We start from the raw sequence: 27,098 nt of genomic DNA, 5'->3' as shown, positions 1-27,098 counted from the left end.
GGAAGCAAGGAGATAGTATATAGAACTCACTACACAAGACGGAGAAGTCACTCACCTTGCAAAGTAACTGGAGTTCTTTGAGATGCATGTCCCTGTGAGTGCTCCACTTCAGGTGCACATGCACTCCAGGTGTCTCTGATTGGAGAATTTCGACAGCAGTGCCCGTTCGAACTACACGTGTCCAACTCATCCTCGTGCCTCGGACCAAAAATAGAAAGGGCTGCACGGGCAAATTTGCCCCAGTTCCTTCTCCACCATATAGGAAACTCTGATGCAAAGGAGAAGGAGGGAAGGTAGTGGAAAATCCATAAGGACACACATCTGGATCTCCAGTTACTGCACAAGGTGAGTAACCACTGTTCCCTCTAAGCTGTGTGCGTGCACGCTCGCACACAGATTCTAAACCCTGCGCACATGGGGAAACACTGAGCGCACATTTGTCTCACGTCCTGACCACACATTGGTCAGGACACCCACTCACCATCACCGCCAAAGTCCCGGGGCTGGCGTGGCGGCACTTCCTGGGGCAGCTCCCAGTGGCACGCCCGCCCTCTGGCAGGAGCCTGCAGTGCAGGCGGCTCCCTTCTGTCCAATCAGAGCTGCAGGGGCGGGGCTTGCAGGTGCCACCTCCCCCCCCGACCCAACCAGATCCGACCCTAAGAGCCAGAGGGACCTGCTGGCTCTTAGGGTCTCTGCATGCTGCCAGCACCTGCAAGCCCCGCTCTGGGGCTCCGGCAGCTCCCATTGGCACTTTTCCCAGCCAATGGGAGCCACGGAGCTCACACTTGTGGTGGGCACAGCACATGGAAAGTGGAGACCCCACCCCTCACCGCTCTGACCCTAGGAGCCAGAGACCTCCAGCAGGGCTGGTGAGTGCAGCCAGGGAAGGGGGCAGGGTGTGGTGGAGTGAGTGTCTGGGAGGTGTGTGGGAGGTGCTGGGCTGTGAGGGTGTGGAGGGCACTGGGCAGTGGGGGAGGTTTGTGTGTGTCAGGGCACTGGGCATCTGTGTGGGGCATTGTTTAGTTGTGGTGGTGAGGCTGTGTGGAAAGCACTGGGAGGGAGGAGAAATCTGTGTGTATTGGGAAACTAGCGAGTGGGGGGTTCTGTGTGGGGTGCTGGGCAACTGGGGTGTGGCGGTGTGCACAGCACTGTGCATTTGTGTCAAATATGCAGGGTTGTGGGGGCCTCTGGACATAGTGGGTTCAGGGGGTGCAGGGCAGGGCAGGGGAGCTGTGTGGCTCTCTTCTCCCCTCCCCCCCGCTCACCCAATGTGTCCTGAAATTTCACTCTTGCGATCTGGTCACCATATTTACGGGCAACTTTTGACATTGTTCGCCCGCTATCTATCAACACAGCCAGATTCTACTAGCTGGCAAGGGGGGGAAAGGGAAAGGAGGGCAATGAATCGTACCCCTCACGGCCAGCATTTTTAACGTGGAAAGCTGATCACGTCGGGACGGTCGGGCGGGGGGGGACCCACACATCTCCTTGTAGTCTGTTCATTTGGCTGTGTACAAACTCAAGTACGTGCGAATAAGTCAAAATGCCTGGCCATAGTTGCTAAGGAACTGCAAAGATTTCCCAGAAATGAACAAAGGTAAGTGTTGTTTTCATGATTGAAATCTTTCAAAGGCATTGGACTTCATACATTTACTCATGATGTTTTACCATTTTCCCACTTTTTTTGCCACAGATACATGGACGTGATCAGATCTATGCGCAAACTTCCAGTATCCTGATCTGAATGATCTCCCGTTTGCCTTTTTGTCGAGTCATGCTGTTAAGAGCATTGAAATAGTAGCCATATAATAAAAGTATTAATTTTAAATAAACCAATCTGGTAAAAAAAATCAATCCCAAAATGTCACTGTCTAGAGGTCAAAAGCGTAAAAGAACAGCGACTTCATTTAAATCTGGATGGCTGGATGAGACTATAGAGACGGTTACACCAAAGTCACATAGTGTAATGCCTGTTAAACTTTGTGAAATATTCACGTATGATGAGGACAACGAAGTGGTTTGTGTATATTGTCAAGATGCCAGAGCTCTGGAAGAATTTTCAACAGGAAGAATGTGGAACGATGTATGGAAGTTGGATTTCTTAAAGTGTCATCTGTCAAATAAGTCTCATTTAGATGGTGTAACAAGACTTAGAAACAAAAACCCTTCCTTCCGGTGCGGATTGCTTAGCATGATTCTTGAAAGTCCAGCTGAAAAGCAGAGGCGGCAACTGGGGTACGCAAGCACTCAAACCCAGAAGAAATCAAGGTACTTATTGACAATGTATTGTTGGCTATTAAAATGAACAGCTCAATGCTTTCTGTTCAGGATATTAATGACCATATTGAAAAGTATGTGTGCATACCAGCGAGCTGGAGAAGTAAAAATTGTGCTTTTGAATTTCTTGAAATTATCAACTGCATTGTCCAAAACGACCTCATGCATGAAATAGCATTAGCAATGTGTCATACTCTAGCTGTTGATGAAAGCACTGATATATCCACTAACAGATACTTGATACTTTACTTTAAATATAGATCCATAAATTCTGCAGACTATAAAACTTCGTTTGGTGGACTATTACGATTGCAAGAATGTGATGCTGTTTCAATAGTGTCTGCAATCAAAGACTTTTATAAAAAACACCAACTTGATCTAATGAAAATGGTAAGGTTCACATCTGATGGTGCCTCCGTGATGTTGGGCAAACTCAATGGCGCAGCGGCTCAGCTGAAACATGATATTCCACACTTAGTCCAGCAACATTGCATTACACATTGGGAAGACTTGGGGGATTTCCGATGCATGGAAAGAGGTCAAGCTGATAAGAGACATCGAAACCTTAATGAGAACTGTCTACATGGTGTTCTGTCAGTCATCCAGGAGAAAATGCAAATTTCAGGAAATAGTGTATGTTTCTGAATGCGAATCAGTGGCTTTCAGGCCACTCAGTGAAGTGCACTGGTTATCTAGGCACTTTGCACTTCGAGCAATTATTCACAACTATAATCCTCTTCTGGAATATTTTGAGCAAGACAAAGATACTGATCCAGTTTCTAAATACTGCCACAAAAAGCTGAATACCGCCACAAAAAGCTGAATACCATGGAATACCGAATAACATTAGATGTTTTGAATGATGTTTTGTCGGAGCTGGTTTCACTATCCACGCTGCTCCAGAAACGGGGCCTTACACCTCTTGAAGCATTTCACCTCGCCCAAGGTAAACTGAACAAGAGCAGAAGACAGTACCTTGGAGATTCAGTCTTATGGAGTGACAAATTTAAGGCTCTCTTAGATATGAGCTCTCAAGAAAATAATGAAACTGATACCATTTCCATAACAACTTTCATAAACATCTTGTGTGCACATTTGACAGACGGGTTTCCAGAGGATGAAGTCCAGGAGTGGTCCGCTTTTGATTGTGCAGCAATAGTTAAGTGTGATTTCAATTTTGAAATTCATCAGGTCAAATCCCTATGTTCAAAATACAAAGACTTTCTTGCTGAAGAGATTGTTATAGTCAGTCAGTACGACTTCAAGTTTGCAGTAGCCGAAAGAATCAAAAGCCAATTAGTTTTAAGTTTTCTGGATATGGTGACAGTTGCTCACCAGAACGAACAGTTTCAGGATCTTGCAAAGTTGATGGATATTGGAGGAACATTCCTAGCATCAAGTGCAGACTGTGAGCGTGTCTTTAGCTTAATGAACACTCTAAAAACCAAACTATGGAATCGTTTACAAGTAGATCATTTGGACATGCTGATGTGTATTAAGAGTTACCAGCTGGATGGAGGACTGATAGATCTGGACAGAGTTTATACCGAATGGGCAAATGAAAAAGATCGCAGGGAAAAACAGTAAGGTTAGTTTAGCAGTCTTTGACATTTTGACCAATAAGGAAATTAAAATGCATTTGTAATTACATATCTTATTCTTGGCTGATAATCATTTATTGATATTTTTAAAGAAAATTTTAAATTTAAAACACAAACTCTTGTTTCTCTTTTTTTACTTATGATGTCTCTATCTGAAAACCCATATAAATTGACACAAATTGAAAATTAAAACTTTTAAAATGTATAAGCATTTTACTTGCTTGGGCGCATTTGCCTCATGGCGCACAAATTTGCACAGAAGAAATTTTTTGCGTACACGGCCTGTCAAAAATTAGAGGGAACACTGTGAGTAACCTTGTCTTCTTCTTTGAGTAGCATCCCTCTGGGTGCTTCTCCTCAGGTGATTTCCAAGTAGTATCCATGAAGTAGGGAGCTTTGGATCAGAGTCCAGTGCTGAAGCCAACTCTGCACTCCCAAGGACTGCATCCGACCTAGAAGAACGAACCACTACATAATGCTTGGAAAAAAGTATGTTTCGAAGTCCAAGTAGTAGCTTTCACATCTCAGCAATGATAATGTGTTTAAGTAATACCATAAAGGTAGACAGAGACCTCATGGAATGGGCTAACACCCTAGGAGGAGGTTGTATATCGGCAGATGCATAAGAAGAAATCATACGCTCCAAAATCCACCTCAAGTTTCACTGGGAAGAGACCGTGGACCCTTTGGATGTAACAGAAAATGAGATGAACAGCCTGGGAGACCTTTTAAATGATTTGGTTCTGCCCAGACAGAAGAAAAATGCCCTCCTGACATCAAGAGTATGGAAGGCAGCATCTTCCCTAGTCTGATGTGGCTTCAGGAAAACAAAAATGGAGATGGATGACGTAGTTGATGTGAAACAATACCTTCAGGAAACTTGGGATGTGGACATAACTAAACATCATCTTTGAAAAACACTGTTTAATGTTTTCTCCGCAATGCTTTCACCTGAAGAATAAATGTGCTTTCTTATAAAGGGCTGCCTGGCAACTTATAACTGTTGGCAATTATGCTGTTCATAAGATTTCTGAAAGAAACCAAAGCACTGGCCCGTTTAGACAGTCTGGCTTGGTAGGAATAGCACAGTGTAAGCAGGGAACTATGCAGCCTGTCAGGAGGGAGAAAGATGTGGATCTCTGCCCAAAAGAGGTGACAGCTAAGGATCCAGGAGCCTCGTGTGGGTGTCCTCAAGAGACCATGCAGGGGGAATACAGGTGCAGTTGCTCTCTACTGTGACAACCTCAACAAGCTGATTATCTATCTCTTACTATGCCACATAAAATTTCTGCAGATAGTCAAAGTGGGAGGATTTGCAGAAACTGTAACACTCAAGGAAGATCATTCATTTTTACCAAGTTGACTCAAGCAAACAAAGAAAAAACATACCATTTGAGGGTCACAATGTAAGGTATATAAAAGGGGTTCTAGATTTAGTGTTATTAGTTTGGTTAAATTGGGTGAGATTTGTATCCCGAAGTGTCCAAATCCCTCAAAGGGTGGGAAGAGGATTATTGACATGAAAAATTAGAATATGCTGAATTAGTACCTAATGGTTTCCCCTCAGCCTTGATTAAATATACATGGACAGTTATAGTGACATAGGCCTTTAAGATACTGAATAGAGGGTGTGCTTCCAGACACAAAGCAAGAGGTCACATCTGGAAAGGACAATTTATGTTCTTTATAGTGGCTCGGCATGGCCTAAGTCTCAGTATAATCTCTGATAGCTAGTGCAATTGGTTCAGTGGAGACAACAAAGGGAAGATGGTGGTGCTCTTTAAGAAGAAAGCTTCTGCTGTTATGTGCCATTCAAACGAAGGAAAACCGTAGAACAGTTGGACAAAGGTTATAAAGCGATGTCCAAAATTCAATTTCTCTACTACTACTGAATGATAGCCCCAAAGAACCCTGTTGAATGTCTTCTCTGCATCTAATGCTAGGAGGTAGCCACATTAATTCACTTGGTTAACTTGATCAATATGCTTAAATGCTTGTTAAATTGTTATGAATTGTGCCTGCTCATTGAATAAAGCCAGACTGGTCAGCATGAATGAGTAGTGGTAGGGCAAAATAAAGTTGGTTTGCTAAGACTTTCACCAGTATTTTATTCATCAAGATTAATTAATGTATTAATCCTTGGAGCCCACTTATAGAACCTGCACAAAAAATGTGGCATTATGTTTAAAAGGGACGATGAAAGAGGAATCTTTGGTCCTCCTGCATCACACCCATCACCTGTCACTTTCACGCCTCTACAACATTCCACAAGACTAGAACATTTCCCTTAAAGCACCCCCAATATGAGAGCAATAAAATTAGCTTGCAGGGACACAGTATAAGCACAACAAAGAATCTCAAATGGACTGTGCAGATTTGTGCAGAACATCTTCTTTCCTTTGGGGCATAGCCTCAACATTCACGTTTTTCCACTTTTTTTCTTTCATCTAATACATGGATAGTTCTACTTTCTACACCCCTATTCTTGTTGCAGCCACCACTATTGCTCCCGCATCCTATTTCTGCTTCCCCCAACCATCTGACTAGTTTCCTGAACATGTCCCACGGTCTTCTTTGACAGCCAATTACTTCCCTACCACTCTAGCACACTTACTTGAGTGTTGGAGGCAATACCTACCCTTCCATTGAGAGGATATGCCTGTCTTTTTTATTCAGATTTGCAACTAAGGATCCCTCTTGAACTTGCAGATGCTATTGGATGTACAGTGAGTGACTGTGGCCAAGTATGCTTTTTGAATCTGCAGTTGGCAAGGAGACCTATCCTTTCAGATATGAACCTAGTCATCAAAACTCATGCCTTTGTCACCTCCAAAACAAGTCACCGAAATGCATTTTATATGGGGGTACACTTGGAAGCTTCCTGTAGCGCAGAATGCAGTTGCCAGCTTACTTTGAAGGTATTTGCACCCATGCTCCAGAAGATGCATTGGCTGCTGCTTTCTTTCCATGTGCAATTCAAACTATTATCTTTGATCTATAAAGCCGTTTTCATTTGGACTCTCAGTATCTATGACACCCCCTCTTTCTGGGAGGTATCTCAACACTTGAGATCAGCTGGATAATTGTTCATCTGGGAGCTATGGGCAAGTCATTCTCAGCAGAGGGCCCTTCACTCTGGAATTTGCTTCCTGGCTTAGTCTGCCGGAGCTTGAACCTATTGACCATCAGGACACATTAACATTTTTCTTGAGAAGGATGATTGGGAATAAGAAGGCTTTAACTTGATGGAGAATCTTAGTTGGGGCTGAAAGATTGTAATGTTGGTATGAATCTGATCACCGCACATGTTTTTAAAAGTTTGAAAAGTGCCTAAAAGTAGTGTATAAACCAAAAGAATTAATAAATAATGATCACCACCCAACCACTTCTGCTTTAATCACCACCAGAGCAGCAGCAGTTTGAGCAGAGGCCAAATACAGCAAGTTTCCAATTGGCTAAGCCTCATCAATTAAAGGTGGGATCTCAATCTTGTGAAATCTAACACAGGTTACCGTCAGAGAGTTTAACACTGCAGTCCATTATATTAAAAATACATAGCTTTTCAGCAGAAGGAAGGAGCCTGTCACAAAAACTGCATGTAAAGGGGGAAGCCCCTCTATTGTTCATCGAATTGAAAGAAAATTCAAATCAACACTTCTGTATTTCTCCAGCCACTCACCCATCAGTGAATCTCAAGGCCTTTTGCAAATGTTTATTAATTAAACCTCACAATGCCCCTGTAATGGTAGGTAAGGCACCAGATACAGGAATATCACAGCTGAATTTCAGCCATCCCTAGGGTGGAATACAGCAGCTGTTTAATGACACACACAGCAGTACTACACAACTCTTTAGAGCAGAAAGTGAACAATACCCACCATATCCAATCAGAACTTTGCTGGGGATTCAAATAGATGGCATGTAATTATCCAAGCTGTAATTTGGCCAGGACCCATACTCCTCCAAGAAGTCCCATAGGATCTTTTAATGATCGGACAATCTCTTTTGTGTCCCATCCAAAAGAGGACACTTCCAGAAGCACAGAGAAAAGCAACATCGGCAGAATCACCCACACCTTCCCAGAGCACCTGTTTCTTAGAGGTCTCCCCTGCAACTACTGGCCTGATCTATGAGATCTGGTATAGCAAAAATGGCAAAAATTATGCTAGAATGTATTTCCTAAAGAATAGCTAGGAAGCTAATCTCAATTTGTTCCTGAGAAAGAACACTTTTAATTTTTAAAAGTTTGCATGCTTTAATATCAGACACCTGTTCTCTGCCAGTTTCACACAGGCCCAAGCCTTGAGATGTTGTGAATGGAAAAAAGAAACTTTTAATAAAATTTCTCCATGCTAATTAACAGGAAATGGAATAATATGATGCAAGGAAGAGACTACATTGAAGCAGGTAAAGCTTTAAATTAAGAAAAAGAAAAAAAAAAAAAAAAAAACGTATGGACCTAAAAAGTGGGGAGAAGAAAGCTAATCTTAGGATAAAAAAGAAAAAAATCTAACACATTTTAGAAACCTAAAACCATAAAACAATCATATAAGAGAAAATTGAAAGTATGAATAAAAAATTGCAATATAAAAGCTTAGGCAAAGATGATAAAAGATGGTAAAAGATCAAAAACTAAAGTAATATCTCAAACAAAGACACTAAAGATGAAGAAAAGAGAGTTTGTATAAGAGCTAGTAAGTGTTCTTCAAAAGAATTGTATTTTAACTTTAAGGAAGATTTTGCCTTCTTAGAGGAGAGCCTTTTATGTGATGCTCCATTACTAAGGGTCATCAAGAGAATTACAGTAAAAACCTAATCTTTCCATTACATGAAAAATCAATCTAGCATATTTATTCTAAAAAACTATCAAAAGAGACACAATCACATAGTTAGGTTCTAACATTTGGGTTTTGTATATGAAAAAAATAAACAAAACACATGAACACCAGAAACCACAAGATAAAAAACACTTTTTTTGCTTTAAATTTAAATATGTCCCTGCCATGTTTGCGGCCCAAACACTGTATCAGAGAACTGAGTATTTCCTTGTCCTGGAAGAATGAATTGGAAAATAAAAAAAAAAACCAGAAGTCGTAAAGTGGTGAAACATAAATTAGAAATTAGTCTTAGAGGTCCAGATCCCAGGCTCTGGCCAAGGCGCACACACTAAAACTCAGGAGAGAATTGTGCAGACCGTGTGCCAGCATAAGATAGAAAAGCCTGAAGACTACTCTAATTTGCACCACTGCCAATTGCTCCAAGGGGCCAGTAGAGCAGCTAAGGAACAGCAAAGCACAGGGAAGTGCCAGGCAGAAACCCTTGCACCAGCCACGCCTCCTACAGTGTCTGCAGGTGAGGGATAGCATAAGGGCTGCTATGTATCTATCTATACAGACAAGCACACTCAAATTTAAAACATGAGATTCAATACACACATATTGTACCCCTAGGCATCTGTGATAATGTGGGCATGCATCCCCAGGGGAGGCCATATGCTGTTTTCATGGCTGCCCTTCACACTGGTTCTGCATTTTGCACAGGAGCCCAACCAACAAAAGCTGCATGGAGAATATACTGACTCAGCAGCATTCAGCCAACCTGGCCCATATTACCTTCTGAACTGTGCCATTTGCCTCCCTGACTCCTTCTGTACCACCAGAGTGGGCTTGCTACTGTCGGGCACCCCTGCAGGCAGTTTTTTGCTAGCAGAAGTCGGTGGAAAACACTCATGAATGTGTCCCAGGATTGTAACCCTCCAATACCTTTTTAGCAATCTGTGTACTTATGCAGTCCCTGTACATGAGAGCCTCCCAAGCACATTAAAACCCCTATTTTATGAACTAATTGGAGACTAAGTTCATAAAATTGAATATCTCAAAGTTATGGTAGGTATGGCGCACACCTGGCAGTCTGGTGCACTACTTTGCTTTCTTTTTGTCCTTCAAACCATGTGCTGGATGCTCCCCTGCTGCAGACCTCCTGATGTAGGTCTCTCCAAGAAATATTTATAAATCTATTTTATGGGTCAGAGATAAGGCTATTGGAATGCGTAAATCTTACTGCTGGTAACCAAATGTATGAGCTGCGAAGTATTACAATATGCTTTGTAAATGACCTTAACTCATCATTTTGATACTTTAACGTTTAGGTTTGTTTGAATTTTTTTTGCATAAAGGCTTAAAGTACTTACTGAAGCAACTGTAACTTTAAATGAAAGTATTTTATTTGAGAATATGATAGCTGTGCATTACACACACACATACACCCCTGAAAGATGATACAGTTAAAAAAAAAGAAACCACCACAAGTAATAGAACTCTCGGAATTAAAAAGTTTCAGCATTTCTCTCAAGCAGAAGGACACACCTGGCTAGTGACTGTGGATGCGATTGCACAAAAATCAGTATTATGGAAAGAGGGTGGTGGGGAAGCTAATAATTGGACCCTACTGATTCAATGTATAAGCTTTCCAACCTTAAGCAAGAACTCTATGGGAGACACCCACCACAGAGCCAGATCTGTGGACTTCTGTACCACAAAAGTCTGTGGTTCTTTTCTGCTGAACAGAGCCCAGTGAGATTAAGATAAAATGCTTCCTCTCTACATGGCTCTTTTAACAAATCAAGGATTTTGCATGTGACAATGGACTGTGTTAAAGCATTTATTTCCCCCTTTTTATTACATCTTTCAGTAAATTAGGATTTTAATATTGCCAAAAAAATTGCAGAAATATCCCCTTTATGTGAGAATAAGTATACTGAAAGAGACAACAACTTCTTAAAAATCCATACATAATAAGGAATAAGGGAACAGGCTATTCAGCTATTCATTTAAGACACTCTCCCCTTCACAAAATAATGCTAACAGTATTATTTTATTCCCAGACCCGCAACAATGCCTAACCCTACTCTTCATTTCAGGGTTCCCCACAATGAATGTAGCAAGCAGGATAATACAGAGTTCCCTACAGAGGTCCACTACTTAGCAGGGAAGGAAAGTTATTAGTGGGTAACATCATGAAGGCTGAAGTGTTTAATGCCTGTTTTGCTTCAGTCTTCACTAAAAGGGTTAAATTGTGACTGGCTGCTTAACACAGTATTAGCTACAAGGGTGAAGGAATCCAAACCCAAAACAGGAAAAGAACAGATTTAAGAATATTTAGATAAGTTAGATATATTCAAGTCAGCAGGGCCTGATAAAATTCATCCTAGGGTACTTAAGGAACAAGCTGAAGCAATCTTAGAACCATCAGCAATTATGTTTCATAATCCATGCAGGATGGGTGAGGTCCAAGAAAACTGGAGAAGGGCAAACATAGCACCAATCTTTAAAAAGAGGAATAAAGATGTCCCAGGGAATTATAGACAAGTCAGCTGAACTTCGATGACTTGGATAATGAATTGGCATGAATGCTTATAAAATCTGTGGATGACCTCAAGCTGGGAGGGGTTGCAATCACTTTGGATGACAGGATTAGAATTCCAAGTGTCCTTGACTAATTGGAGAATTGGTCTGAAATCAACAAGAGCAAAACACTTCAGTAAGGAAGGGAAAAAATCAAATGCACAACTACAAAATGGGGAATAACTGGATAGCCAACTGAACTGCTGAAAAGGCTTTCAGTGTTATAGTGTTTAATCACAAATTAAATGTGAGCCAACAACATGAAGTTGCGAAAAAGGCAAGCATCATTCAGGTTATATTAACAGGAGCGTCCTATACATGACATGGGAGGTGAGGCCTCAGCTGGAGTACTGCATCCAGTTTTGTGCGCCACACTTTAGGAAAGATGTGGATAAAATGGAGAAAGTCCACAGAAGAGCAATAAAATATTTTTTTTTAGAAGATGTGATAGATGAGGAAAGGATAAAAATGGGCATGGATAATCCTGAAAAAAGAAAACGGAAGGGCAACCTGACACCAGTCTTCAAATATGTTAAGAGCTTTTTTAAAGAAGAGGGTAAGCAATTGTCCTCCATCTCCACTGAAGGTAGAACAAAAAGTAATTGGTGTAATCTATAGCAAGGGAGATTTTAGGTTAGAGATTAGAAAAAGTTTTCTAACTATAAGGATAATTATGCACTGGCTTCCAAGGGAGATTATGGAACCCCCATTTTTGGAGGTGTTTAAGACAGGTTGGAAAACACCTTTCAGGGAAGGTCTAGGTGTATTTAGTCCTGCCTCAGTGCAGGTGGATGCACTAGCTGACCTCTTGAGATCCTTCCCAGCCCTACATTTCTATTTCAAAGGAAAACTGCGAAGTGTTTTTTTTTCTTATACAGTCTGTAAAATCACAAAGCAGAGGCAGCTCAATTCATACTCACCCCTCCTTCCATTCTCCCAAGCAATGACATATACTGACATAACTCATGCATCCTTGCAGCCGTTATCAAAGACGTAGCCCAATTGGTGGGATTCATAGAAGTTTTAAACCTTGCCCTTTGTGGTGGGAAACCACCTCTCCTGTTATCTGTGGGGACGGCACCACCTAAACAGAGTCTGACCACTATATCTACAACTCAAGATTGCAAGGTTAGGGAGTTCTGGTTTAATTTAACCAACAGAACAGGAGCAGTGCTACTAGAAACAGTGAGGACTTGACTCCAGGAGATAAGATCACCTTTTAACCACACTAGCTTGATGGGGACAGGACAACACACAGTATCTGGATACTATAGTGAGGGGCAGAAATGTAACACACTAACACAGTGTATGATAAATATTCTGATTGGCTCCTGGAAAGGAATGGGGACAAATGGCCCTATAAAAGCTGTTCTATATCACTTGATAGAGGGTACGAAACAGAACAGCTGTGAAGCACTGAGGAAAGTGTTACAGCTGACTCTTAATCCATTAAGGGTATATATATTTATTGGGTTATTAGAAGCAGGAAAGAGGAAAGCATGACAGAACAAGGGTTATTGTGCCAGTTAAAAACTACACCATTTTACACTTTAAAATGGATTTCTCCTTTAACAATAGCTTCGCAATAACAACCCAAAGAACAGTTGCAGCTCATAACATCTACATGAAGTTGGAACTGCAACATGCAGTCAGGTAGTAATTGCAGGGCTTACACAGAGTTACAAAGATGGCTTGGTTAGAGCAGTTTGTCTGCAGCCTTGTCATGTGACTTCAGAGGGGGTGGTGACAGTGTCACAAAAGAACTATAAATTAAGCCTCAAAAATTCTATTATCCCATTTTACAGATGGAAAAGAGAAGTTATTTGGCACATAGGAGTTATTTTCCTGAAGTGATGCAGACAGCCTGTAGCACAGTGGGCAACAAAACATACACCTCCAGAATCCCTATGTCCTAATTTAGCTACAGTACCATGTTACAAAGATCATGATATAATATGTCAAAAGCATTATTTCACAATTACTCAAATTTTACAATCCAAGGACATTATTTTGCACAGATACTCGAAGCTACAGTTTCTATTTGTTGCACTATATATATATATATAATTTTATTGACTAAAAGTACAATTTGTAAAGCATTCACAAAAACAGCATGAGTGTGCTATATTGATTCCTTTGCTTGTCTCTTATCATGAACAATAGTCTATTGCCCAATCGCACTATCTAAAATTGTCATCACTGTGGTATTTGAGTGCTCTATTGTCCAGCTTTCTAGCAATGGCAGAGAATAATAACAAGTTGCATAGTGCTGTTTACTCAGAAAAAAAAAAGATGCAAAACATTAACTCAATTGTTATTTTAACAAAAACAACATTCCTGCTTTTATGTCAAATGGTCAACACCTACCAATGTGGATACATCTTATACGCATTACATGGTCTATTGCTGGTGACATTAAGTATTCCTCTCAACCATTTCACAGCTGAAACTATGTTCTGGAGTTGTTCTTTCATTAAGTTTCCCATGAAAAAGTGTTTTAAAGTAAGGGGGAGGGAGGAGTTTACAAAACTAAGAAGTTAGTAGAATCCATTGGTCTCTTGGGTTCCATGTATCTAGTATACTAAAATCAAATTCAGGCACTGCAATAATAATACAACCTATATGGTCAGCTCTCATGGGGATGAAAATAATAGAATTACCTAGAATAGCCAGACGTTATGTACCAACGGTCTTTGGGAGGGGTTTACAATGAACAGTGTGCGTGTGTGGAGGGGTATCACATAGATAGTACTAAAGCGTGATGAGCTAGTTTTGCTAAGAGATGTCAGTGCTCCAGTTTGAGAGAATTGTGTCATGTGGGAAAAATCTCCCAGGAAACCTGGCCTTAGGAAAGAGACTGTCACTAGGTTAAGTTTGTTAAAACTATGCAACTGGAAGCTCAAGGCAATACAGAACATGCTGTCAGCATAAACTCTAAGTGAATCATACTTGGAATGTACCACATTAAAAGCTCAGGATCCTAAAGTTACATGGTAGTAACCCTCAGTTAATTTCAGCATGCTGAAAGCACAAATTGTAAAAGCAAATTGACATGGGACCTTGCCATTCCTCGGTAGTTTCAGAAATACCCCTGTAACTGGTGGGAAGTCACACAAATGTGATGGATTGAAGGTTGTTAAGAAAGACTACAGGAAGTAAAAAAAGAAAGCAAACACATAAAAACCCCACCAGTTCACTTTAGTTGTTAGAGGACATTTTTAAAAGTCTTTGGAAAAAAATTAGAAAACCTGTGGAAAATGTTTTTTTTAAAAAAAACAGCTTGACGGAATCAGTAGGGGATGCTCTGAAACTAATGAGAAAATGCAGGCAAGCAAGAGAGGTAGATCAGGTCAGAAATGCCAGATATGATGGAAGAACTGTATGATGTGACAGTGGAGGCCCTGGAGACAACAGACAAAGACAGAAAAGCAGAGAAAGAAACAGTGCTCAAGGGATGGTACCGACAGAGAAAGAAGCAGGTTTTCTAGCAGAGAGGGAAAAAAAACTTGAGGACCCACAGAAAGCCAATACATAAGAACCAAAACTGTTTGCCAATCCTATTTATTCTGAATTAATCATGCAGAGTGACAGAGCTCGAACTGGGGTGGGGGGGGGGAATACTGAAGATAAGAATAGTAGAGATGGTACATTGGTAGGTTGCTTAAGTTTTTGAAAGAGTGATTGCATAAGCCGTTTTAAAGAAAGGTGGCCACCATATGCAGCAGAGATCTTCTGAAGGATGAAAGAGAGAGAGAGCGAAGCTGCAGATCATGCTGATGCCAAACAGACAATGAACATGGAGAGAGCTGCAGCTTCCAAAAAGCTACAGAAAGCACTAAATCCAAAAGAGGGAGTGGGATAAGAAAGGCCACCCAAGAACATGTGGAATCAAAGTGGAGGTACTAAAAGGACAGCAGATTAGAAGAAGAAGAGGCACAGCAGATCAGTGGTCAGAAGCAGAGAAATCTCATTTTATAATCTGTGCAGCGTGAAGGGCAAAAAAAAAAAAGTAACACAGAGCTGGAAGAAAGCAGTTGTTATACCATACAACAAGGAAATCATAAAGAATAGTTAAGAATGTCCATGAAACAGACCTGTCAAGGGTTCCAAGGAAAATGTAAAACAGGGTACAGGGTCACCTGAAATAAGTAAGAAACTGAATAAAGTTAGCACCAGGAAAGGCAAAAGTAGTACTTAGTTAAATTTCCACCTATAACAAATAACAGAGAAGTACCAGAAATTTGGATCTGACCTGTAGGCGTGTTTTCTGGACTTTAAACATTTATGGATTTTCTTTGGTGAAAGGAAGCTATTGGAGTTAAATGGTGTGCCAAGGAAGATCACACAGTTACTCACAGAGTTAAACAAGGGCACTGAAGCCTATGTTAGGGTTACAGGATAGAAAGTGCTGAATCTCTCTTACTTACTCTTTTCAACATTAATGAATCACATACTGAGGTCAATGGGAAACACAGAATAAAGTTGGAAGGAGCATCTGTTAGTTGATCTTGATGAGGAAGATTATGATACTGTACCTCGTTAGGAGAAAGGTTAATTGAGAGAAGAACTAAAGCAAGGAAAGAATATACTAATTCCCTTAAAGAAAAAATTAATGCTTGTGGGAAAGCAGGCTGAGATGCGAGTAACTCTCTCTTTTAGACCAGAAGGAACTAGAGAAAGTAAGTTATTGGATTCATTTTAAAAACATGTGCCAAGGACAGGACCTAAGTGAGAAGGAAGTAAAGTAAACATTTCTTTTGTGAAGCATGTTAAATGGGTTTTAATCCATTCTCTTATACTTTAAAATATTTGAGGCAGGGAGAGGACTGGGTAGGATTGTTTTTGTTGTGAAGTGCTGTGAGTTGAGCATGAGTAGCATCATATCTGGATTTTAGGACTACCACTGTAAGGAGGCAAAAAGCTAAATGAGCTAAATCCACATGAGAGGCAGAAGAAAGTAATCCAGTAGGTGTTGGTTTGCTGTTGAACAGCAAGTGACAAGTGACCTCCTGATGTCCCTTCCAACTCTGATATTCTATGATTCTAAGAGAGTTTGAGCAATTAATGCCAACAGGTACTTTTAACAGAACTCAGTCCACCCAGTACCAAGGTCCAGAGAATCTGTAATCTTTGCTGTCACACTGAATATCACTTACCACTCATAATTAATGGAAGTATTTTTGTACAGGAGAATTACTCAGTGTGAGCATGTGTCACAGAATCAGGCCCTCACTGAAGATGTGGTGATATTTAAGCTACAATAGTGAAGAATTTGCAGTGAAGATTCAGAGGTAAATACCTGGATCAGATTGAAAGAGTTACTTCCACGAGGTACATAAAAACACATGCACGAGGAAATCAGGACAAGGTGCTGGTGATAGAAATATCTCTGTGCTGTTTCTGACTGACTGACTGAAACACATATGCATAAAACTGTCACAGGGAGTAGCCAGACAGGATTTCCTTTGTATGAAGTTTGTTTTTTTTTAAAAATACGCAAGTTTTTCTGCATTGATTGAGTCATTGTGTAATGTGTATGTTATCATTTCTGAGCAACATCCAACCAGCGTCAAAATACCAGTAGATCATTTATTGAAATTATTTACCTGCTTAAGGATCATCACTTTTCCTGATGTGATGCAACAAAGCTTATTTTAAACCAGCTGTGCAGCAGTTTTTAATAGATGGAAAGAGACTGAAAGGTAACTTTGATGTGTAGGCTCTAGACACTCATTAGAAAATTATACTGACATCCTTTGTAAAGTGCTTTCAAATCTACTGATGAAGGTGAGATATTGTTATAACCATTTGTGTCTACACATGGAGGAAGGTGTGAGGGTGGAGGAGCCAGCTCCACTTCCTTTGTCACACTGATACCAGCAGTAACTTCTCCAGCATGAGGGGAATTCTCTGCCTGATGGCTATGACCAGAATCCTTCCACTTGGTGCCACCTGAGCAGTGCAAAGTAAACGTAGTGGACCGGAAATTCCAAATCAAAGATCAAAGCTTTGGTATATTGGTTCTGAACATAATTGCTTGAATGAGTATCTTCTTATACATAACAGCAATAATATGCATGCTGAAAATGAATCCAGGTCAGTCCTTGGGGTCCACAAAGCTTGCAACCCAGGCTCCCCTGGATTGAGAGAGAGCGCATGTGTGTCTGTGTGCATGCAGAACATGACCTTGATTCCACAAACAGGTTCACTTGCAGTGACCCTTTCACATATATTGAGTCCCGCTGGCATCAACAGCACTTAGCATAGGTGTAAAGATCTGTACCACCTATCCATTTGCAGACTGGGAGCCTGCGTTAGTAAACTGGGTCCTAGCTCTGTGGAGTGCCGCACCTTTTCTTTGAGACCTGCAATTGAAACAAATTCCAGAACTGTGACCCCCCCGCCCCCGATCTAAACTGCATTTTTCCAAGGAGGAGGAGGAGTACCATTTCCAGATTATGAACGCAACAGTGATATTAAACAAAAATACAAGTTACACCAAAAACTTCAATATTCAAAGAGAGACTTCACAAAATAGCATTTTTACCTTATATTTATTTAGCTGCACATGCTCCTATTCTGGACATACATTCAACACAGATTTTTAGCTGCAGAAAGAACTTTTCACCATTTCTTGATTGTTAGGGCTCATTTTTTATGTTTTAGTTACAAACATGTTGAAATTACAATTGTATTATTTTAAACTGTATACACAAATTAGTTGCCACTCTGAAGCCTAAAAATGTCACTGTTCAAGGCTAATTAAGAATGATTTTACTATTATATAATTACATCTAAAGAATTTTTTAGGAAAACGGGCATAGATATAGTTGTGCTATTCACATTAACATTAATGGAAGTCATGCGGCTCAATCTGTGACACACTGTGCCAAAAATACCCCCTAATCCACAGACATGACCTTTTCATTGTAAAATACAAGGTTTCAAAACCAGTTGAAAAATTAACCCTTCAGACCCCATCTCCATTAAAATTACAAACATCTTAGCAATTTGCTTTTCATGAAATAAACATATGGATACTCCACCAGATGGGACCTCTTTTTAATGAGTAACATACACAAACCTCTTCAGAGGTTGGCAACAATGTCAAATTCAAGGCTTTTGCTTTCTCCATATTACTGAAAGTGTCATCATTGTCTCCAGTGACCAATTCCTAGACAAATCCAAAGGTCTCTTCACTCTGTTTGTTCTCCTTGACCTCTTACCTACCTTAACATCATGGATTGCCCTCTTTACAAAGACACTCCCCCCTCCTTGGGCTTCCAGCACAGTGTGCTATCGTTCTACTTTGGGACTACTCTTTCCGCATCTCCTCTAGCTAGGTCTCATCTTCCCATCTCCCCATATCTGTAGGTAGCCCACAGGGTTCTCACTTCAGTCTCCTCCTTCAAATGCTAATTACTGAGGTGACATATCCACAGTTAAAACACAGATACAATACTTATGCCACCAAGTCCCAACTCCACCTCTCCCCATCTGTCACCAGTGACATCTTTCTGGATGTCCCGCCATTATCTTAACTCACTATGACAAAAGCCAAATTTCTTAGCTTCCATCCAAAACCCTCTTCCTTATTGCACTACTTACTTTATCACTGTTATTAAAACCACTACTCTCCCTGCCATACAATCTTGCAATCTTAATGTTCTGTTCTTCTCCCTGCTGTCTTTCAGCCCATTTCCAGAATCATGCTCTTGCCAAGTCCTGTCACTTCTTCCACTATATTTAAATATCTGACCCTTCCTCTCTGTACATTTTATGACAAACCCAGTCCACATTATGATCATCTCTTACCTCATGATCTGCAACTGCCTTCAGTCCTCCTACTTCACTAGTCTATCCAAAACACTGCAAGCTAAAACACCATCTGCCATTCCAACCACTTTGTCCCTGCTCTCAACTAACTTCGCTGGGCCTTCCACCTTTCAATCAAACATATGCTCTTTATTCTCAAATCCCAAGTCCTGCTCTAGCTCTGCTTGAGCCTACTTCTCAGCACTCATTTCCACCTCTACCCCAGACAGAAGCTGGAATACCAATCAATCCTCTCTCCCTAATGTTCCCTTTGTCTCTTCCACTTGACCTTTCTATTATCATGCTGTCCCCTCCACTTTGAGCAGCTTCCCTCTTCCCCGAAGCAAGCACCCTCACTCTCCCTCAAATTCCTCCTCAGTGCTTACTTCTTTCACTTATACTTCAAAGGCTGCTCTCTTCTCCAAAGCCCTCAGTTCCTGATCCTCTGTCATTTGTGTGGTATCTGCCTAAATTAGATTAGGAGCTCCTCAGTGAAAGAGCCTAATCTTCCGATGCAACTGTAAAGTGGTATATACAACTAAAACACCGTATAAACAACAGTAACTTTTCTACATCTTCAACATATTTGGGACTGTCCGGAAAAAAAAAACACCCAAAAATACTGGCCACATAAAACTTGAGCAAGTGTAACACTTAACTTGAAAAAATTTATGAAGTGTTTATTAAATACTGATCTGTTAGAACAAACAGTGATTTGCTAGTAGAGTCCTCCTGAGGCCAAAGGGGGGCGGGGGGAGGCCGTGTCAAGCTCTTTGTTTGTTCAAGGCCAGGGTACATCACCACATCAATCGGCTTCACCCATGACTCCGGGAGCGGACCACCTCTTTGATTGAGACCACAGTTCAAGCTCCATTCAACCCCATTCTCTGTCAAGACTGCTGACAAGGAGACCAATTAGTGCTACGTTTGTCATGCGGACTCTCATTCAAATAGATTGAGATCACTAACTCATTTCACGTAGGACACTGAACAACCTGAAGATGGTAGCCACCTCCAGTCACAACCAACTTGTCTCACATTGAAGGTGGCAAAAAGTGGGTCTGGTGACTTTTGGTAAGAAAAAGGAAATGTTAGACAAAACGCCATTTGAAGAGTATCTACTACACGTATGCAATATCAAGCTAGCATTCAGCTCCGCTGATCTGAATGAAACATTCTATAGAAGACACAATGTTAGCAACACTGACATTCCTAGAACCAAAGTAAATGCACCAGTGCTAGACCAAGAATGGAAAAAAAATGCCTAAAATTTTCAGTGTAGATGCAGTCAAGTGGTTAGCACACTAACATCATTCCACTGCCCGTCTAGTCAAAATTTTCAAGAGTGATTAGTGATATTGGGTGCCCAACCTGAGATGCCTTAAATGTGTGTGATCATCAGATAGTAGGAGCTCAGTCCCCTTCAGACAATCAGTTTGGGCACCCAAAATCACTGGTTACTTTTGAAAACCATAGTCTGTGGCTAGACGCTAAAGATTACTATCACAGAAAGAGATTACAGGGTGAAAAATATGTAAAATCTATTTTCCAAGAGAAAAGGAGGACTTGTGGCACCTTAGAGACTAACCAATTTATCTGAGCATGAGCTTTCGTGAGCTACAGCTCACTTCATCGGATGCACAAAAGCTCATGCTCAAATAAATTGGTTAGTCTCTAAGGTGCCACAAGTCCTCCTTTTCTTTTTGCGAATACAGACTAACAGGGCTGTTACTCTGAAACTTTTCCAAGAGAGTTTACTTTGTGCATTTGACATCACTCTACGCAGCTAGTCAGTTTCCTCTCTAGTTGCCTGGCCCTTTCAGACAGCACAGAAAAATGTTTTAAAAGATTAGAAAATATGATTGTAAAACCACAAAAGTATGGGGGACTCAGAGGTGGCTATAATACCCCCCAAACTACTTTTGACTTTTTATTTTTAAATTAATTAGATTTGGAATCCCTCTATCCCCGGCCTGGACATCCATCTCTAAGGCGGTATTTAAAGTCTTCACCTTAACATTGTCACTTCTTCATATGTTGTTCTATTACACTTTTACAGAGGACATGCAGCAATGTTGCCCTGTCCATCTAGCTGTTATCTTGAGTGTTTCACGCTGTCCATTGAACTAAAAAAGCAGCCACAGTCACCCAAATGGGCTTGGACTGAAAACCAGGATATTAGATTATGAAGCTAAAAGGTGCCAGGGCGAAGAAGAGCCCCAGTTTGGGCTCAGGGAATGGTTAGATCAGTGCAATCTACATTGAACACCGCGAGAAGTACGCAGCACCTGGGGCTTTGGAGCCAGGGGATAAGGCCCCTCCACTTTCCGCAGCTGTGGGAATCAGTGCGATGGGCGCGAGGTCCTGGGCCGCCACATTCGCCCTCCCTTCACGCCCCGTATCCGCGGGGCTCTGGGCCACTTTGCACCGCGCTCGCCTACGAACTGCATGAAGCAGCGGAAGCAGCTGGGGGGGCCGAGGAGGATTAAAGCGCCTCGGCAAGCCGGGGGCAGGATGGCATTAGCCCCTCCCTCCGCGCGAGGTCCCTGCGGGCGGGCCGGGGGCGCGCGCGGCTCACCGGGCGAGTGGAGCCGGGCCAGCCGGCGGGCCCCGGCGCGCTGCGGGCCCCCGCCCGGTGCTGCTTGCCGTTGGGGTCCTCCTCGGCCGTGGAGCGGTGCTCGATCTCCAGCTCGCCGCCATGCTCCCAGCTCCGCCGGAGAGCGGGGCTCCGGGCAGGCGGCGGCGGCGGCGGCGCCGCGGAGCAAAGCGAGAGGCGAGCGCACCTGAGAAGGCGGCAGCCCGGGCGGGGAGCGCCCAGCCCGGCGCAGGGGGAGCCGCCCTCCCCGCGGCGGCCACGCGCCCACACCGGGCGAGGGGCGTCAGCCCGGGGGAGATTCCCGCAGCTCCCCCGGGGTCCGGCCCCGCACACAGGGGAGCCCCGCCGGCTGCACGCGGCGCCAGCCCTGGGCGAACTCGCCGCAGCCCCCGCTCCATGAGCAGCGCCCGCTCCGTGTCCCCCGCCCGGGGCGGCGGCGGCAGCTCCCTCCCCTGGGGGTTGGGCGCGGCGAGCCCGAGGGGAGCAGCGCGGGAGCCCCCACTGAACCAGTAGGCCAGGTCCCCCCGGCGGAGACGCGGGGGGGAGCTGCAGCTGGGCAGGAGACGCGGGGCAGGGGCTGCTCCCGCTCCAGGGCGTCTCCACCCCGGCCCGCGCCCTTTCGGCTCCCGCATCCCCGCCTGGAGCGGGGGCGGCCGCTGGGGGGGGGCCTTCAAGGCACGCGTCGCCCCCCTCCCCGGCTCCCCCGGGGTTACAGCTGGCTGGGGAGGAGACCGGCGCCCACCTGCCCCACGTGGGGGCGCCCACGGCTACCGGGCGGCTGGGGTGTCCCCCTTCCCTAGTTGGGGATGGTCGCCCGCCCGCCCCTCACCTGCAGTCCGGCTGGTGGCCCCGGCGTGCCCCCGCTGACGGGGCCGCCCGCCGACACCGGCTGCGCCCCTTCCCGGCCGAGCGGGGCCGAGCCGTCCTCCCGCTACTGCGAGCCCGGCTGCCGCTTGGGACGCGGCGGGGCTGCCCCTCCCCTGGTCCCGCGGCTCGCCCCACGCCTCCCTGACCAGCTGGCGGCTGCTGCTCCCCTGAGCCTGCCGGCCCCGGGCCCGGTTACCCGAACCGCCCCGCGCTGCCGGGGTAACAACCCGAGTCTCCGCGTGCCCAATCCCGCCTGGCTCAGGACTGGAGCGCAGGGTTGGGTTAGGAAACGCTCTGACGAGAGCTCCCGCGACGCGGTGTGGGGACCAGGTTGTGGGCAATGGCCTGGCTAGGGGAAGAGATGAGATAGACTCATAGACTATCAGAGTTGGAAGGGACCTCAGGAGATCATCTTGTCCAAGCCCCTGCTCAAAGCAGGCACAATCCCCAATATTTTTTTTTATCCCTAAATGGACCCCTCAAGGATTGAACTCACAATCCTGGGTTTAGCAGGCCAATGCTCAAACCACTGGTAGAGGGGGGCCTGCAGGGACCCCTGTATTTGGGTTACCTAGCATGGTCCAGTGTAAGACTCTTGGGACCATATTCTGTGTAGCTCTGTCACCCCTGTGTTTGCAGCAGGCTTTTGAAATATGGCAGTGGCATGGCCTGGGGGTTGCAGGGGGAGTACCTTTTGTTGATCACCTGTATATCTGTTCAGATTTGGGAGTGATTATACACTATTGAAACAATTCTTTCTTGGTCTTGTTGTTAGGAACCACAGGGCTCCTCCTTGTGTCATAGGCATCCTCCAGGTACTGATTTAATTCAGGAGATCACACAGTTGCATTTTTCTATGCCAAACGCTGGATACTCATACTTTTCTCTCATTCACATAATTCTTTGCTATGATTACTGGGGACTTGTATAAATAGACCAAAACCAGTGATCATGGACATAGTGCTTTCAACTCCTAACTACTGTACAAACATGAACTAATGAATTTTAGCACTTCAACAATCTCCAGAGCCACCTGGCCTTCACCATTTCCCATACTTTCAGAAAAGCTGCAGGCTCAAGATGTTTAATGTAACAAACCTTAAAATTCTCCTCTCATGGCCACTCTTCCTTCTGCAACCAACACCTTTCCCTAGTCCACCTGTGCCATGCCATCAGTCGGACAATGGATGGGATATTTACTTAATTTTTGAAGCAATTAGCCAAAGATAAGGTCCACATTAGAATAATGGTAACTCACCTGGACCTCAGTAGTCATCTCAGATCAGCAGCAACTGAACGATAATACAGACAAATTGGTCTGAGTTTGACCTTTTGACTAAAATCAAGTGTAGTACTATCTAGTATCAAGGGATTACATTTTATAATGTATTGTATTCTGTAGGATATTTCCATACGGAAAATCAACGGAGAGTAACCTTTTAAACCAAGTCGTTCCTTGCTCTCTTACTATACCTTTATATATTAGCTACTCCTTTTATTACTTTGCCCTTGCACCGTAGGGTTTCATCCTCCTTTTCTCTGCATAGTATGTCACAGATTGCAGTACTCCTTAGCCAAGATTTAAAACATTTTAACTACATCTCTGTTTCTGTGCTTCTAAATTAAGCTCAGATACATTACGTTCTTTTATTCCTCCTACGAGTGGATAGCAATACATCACAGGTGATCAAATATTTTCAGATTCATTGAGATCTAACCGAGTTCTCTGAAAAAATAGCACTCAATCCTAAAGTCAAGGAATTGTACGAGATTTAGTGATTTGATGCCCACAGGAATCAATGGCCGTTTTGGGGTTTAAATTGTGTGCAATTCAGGGGCCCAATTATCCTGGCAAGTTCGTATGCACTACTTCCATTGCCTTCAGTGGGAATTGCACACATGCAACTAACAGAATAATCAGGCCCCTGAAAATTTAAGCTGGTGTCCCTAAACACATCTACTGTATTTTTAACTCATTCAGTGTTAGATGCATATGTGGCATCAGAGCAACAGCTAGAACCAGGCACTGGCAACTCAGAAGGGATTTTCTCCTAGCGAATGCTCTCTGTTTCAAATGGGATATACACCAATCTATAACCTGCATTGTCTGCATTTAAAACATAAACTTAGACATAATATAAGGTAAGTATTTCTGTTACCATGACATCAAGCAAGAAAATAAACATTACTCTCCATAGAAAATGAAATGCATGGTAACAGAACATTTTAGCAAGTCTAATGACAGAACTCAGCGCCATCATAACAGATTATAGGAGACAAATAAAAAGATTGCTTTTGATAATCTGAAATGAAAAAAAACTTAAATATTTTGCATACAGAAGGGGAGAGAGAGAGAGAAACCATTTTTAGATAATCTGTCTTTGTTCCAAGCAAATGACAGAAATGGACTAATTTAATTTTTTACTGTAATCTCCTTTTTCTCAGAAGCTGCTTTTTGTGCCTGAATTCACAAACTATGGAATGGGGCTGGAAAAGAAACTCTCTCTATATTTCCTACAAATCAAGTTATTTCTTGAAACACAGGAACAAAGAATCCAGATTACAGAAAGAGTTATTGTTTATTATCAGTAAAATATGTATTGTTGTGGTTCTCAGGAAAGAGAATGTTAGTTCAATTATTTCATACCTAATATTCATAGACATTTTAAACCCCAAGCCTTAAAGTTGGATTTACTCAGCCACCCACAGAGGTATGTAACAAAATATGTAACAATAAAATAACTAGAGCCCTGTGCAGATACAAAATTTGTATCCGCATCTGCAAACATGGTCCATGGATATAAAGCGGTTAGCTGCAGCTTTCCAGGGCTCTAGATATAAAATTTGGATCCGCATCCATCTGTGATCTGCAAACATGGTCTGTGGATATCCGCATCCATGGATACAAAGTGGATATCTGCAGATTTGCAGGGCTTTAAAAATAACTTTGCCTAAAAGCTAAAGGTTGCTTGACTACATTTGTGATTAAAATTACATAAATACATATGATTCAATGTAAAAAAAAAAAAAAGCTATAAACCAATATTCAAAGTGAACTCACATAAGGACAGAAATCAGACATTTCAAAGGTATACCCTAAAGCAGGCTAAGCATTCCAGAATCAATCTATCAAAGTCTCTTATGTTAGAGTAGATGAGATAAAGTCATTGATTTGCAGCTAAAGAGATTCTAATTCTAGTCCTAGCTCCTGTACTTGTTTGTAACAGATGTTAAATAACTTCTAGTGATAATTCAGTGGAAGTCCTGCTATTAGATGGATATAGGGGATAAATTAAATATCTTAGGCCCTGATTCAGGAAAGCACTAAAGAATATAAGTACATCTCTATTCAGGATAGCAATTAGGCCCCAGATCAGCAAGGTGTTTAAGCATGTGCCTACCCTTAAACACATGACCTTGCTAAATCTGGGCCTTCACTTTAGGCATGTGCTTAAGTCCCATTGTCTGTAATTAAGCATATACTTAAGTGCTCTCCTGAATAGGGATGCTTTCCTGAATTGAGGACTCCCTTCCAGACCTGAACAGTTCTATGATTTTCCACACCCTACTCATTTGTAACATTACATTAAGCAGGGCTTTCCAAGCTTCTTTGGTCTCATTCTGTAAAAGCCTCCCTTGGGCAGACAAGAGTCAGAGACGTTATTTTTAATGAGTCCCTCCACCTCCACCCAAATTCTGCCCAGTTCAACAAAGTAAAATAGAGTCAACACCACACAAGCTGATTTGAATTATTTATTTTTTAGCGGTATCTGTCTTAGAGCTGAATTAGTGAAACACATCTTTAACTGAGCCAGGAGTCTGGATTGTCATGTTGATGTTCTCATTGGGGAATGATGCTGTAAACACCCATACTTGATTCACATGCATGGTCTCTTGGTTGCCTAGAGTAATGCCCATCTGTTTGGATGGCATCATGCCCACACAAGTTGCCCCAGAGAATACGTGCTGGGCAATGATTGGTTTAGGTAAGTGTTTCTCAAACTGGGTCGGTGTCAACCTCTTTTGGGAAGCCTCAAGAGAAATGAAACAAAAAGAAATTTTATTTTTTTATTTTCAATGGATTGTTTCCATTTAACATTCAGCAAAAACATCACCACGTATTGAATATTAAATATTTAATATTCAGTAGATGGTTGTGTTAATTCTTAGGTAAATATGGCCCAACAGGAAGAAAAAATGAATAAGCACCCCTTTCCCTTTTTATAAACACCTGCACCATCTTCTTTTTCCAGGGGAAGGTTTTCTCTGTTCCTTTTGCAAAAGCCTTTACATCAGGGAAGGCTGAATATTTTGCCATATTAGGGATAGCATGCTGTGCAATGTTTGAGAAATCCCACTTTACATTATCATTCTGCATAGCACTGCAAGCACCATCCCATCTATAGAAAAGAAACCAGTCTCAGAAATGAAGCCATGTCACCAGCTAACAATTAAACCAATCGCTTTTGTTGATACCTAGTAGTATGTGCCCAAAAAATGATACAGAGTATAGTGGCAGGTGACTTTTGTGTCTCCAAA

At 42.6% G+C, this 27,098-nt stretch overlaps 1 protein-coding gene across 1 annotated transcript in view; it reads right to left on the bottom strand.

Annotated features, from left to right (window-relative positions):
* Window positions 1-23,835, bottom strand: part of LOC140896499 (plasmanylethanolamine desaturase 1) — a 77,612-nt gene extending 53,777 nt beyond the window's left edge. The window contains exons 1-2 of the mRNA XM_073308424.2: window positions 23,818-23,835; window positions 21,675-21,879 (exon numbers count right to left, since the gene is read on the bottom strand). Of these exons, the coding sequence (XP_073164525.1) occupies window positions 21,675-21,879; window positions 23,818-23,835 (223 nt within the window). The remainder of the gene's footprint in view (window positions 1-21,674; window positions 21,880-23,817) is intronic.
* Window positions 23,836-27,098: the final 3,263 nt, after the last annotated feature.

The sequence above is a fragment of the Lepidochelys kempii genome, chromosome 12 (genome assembly GCF_965140285.1).
Source record: "Lepidochelys kempii isolate rLepKem1 chromosome 12, rLepKem1.hap1, whole genome shotgun sequence".
Taxonomy (NCBI): Eukaryota; Metazoa; Chordata; order Testudines; family Cheloniidae; genus Lepidochelys; species Lepidochelys kempii.
This window is presented reverse-complemented; position numbering and strand designations above follow the sequence as displayed.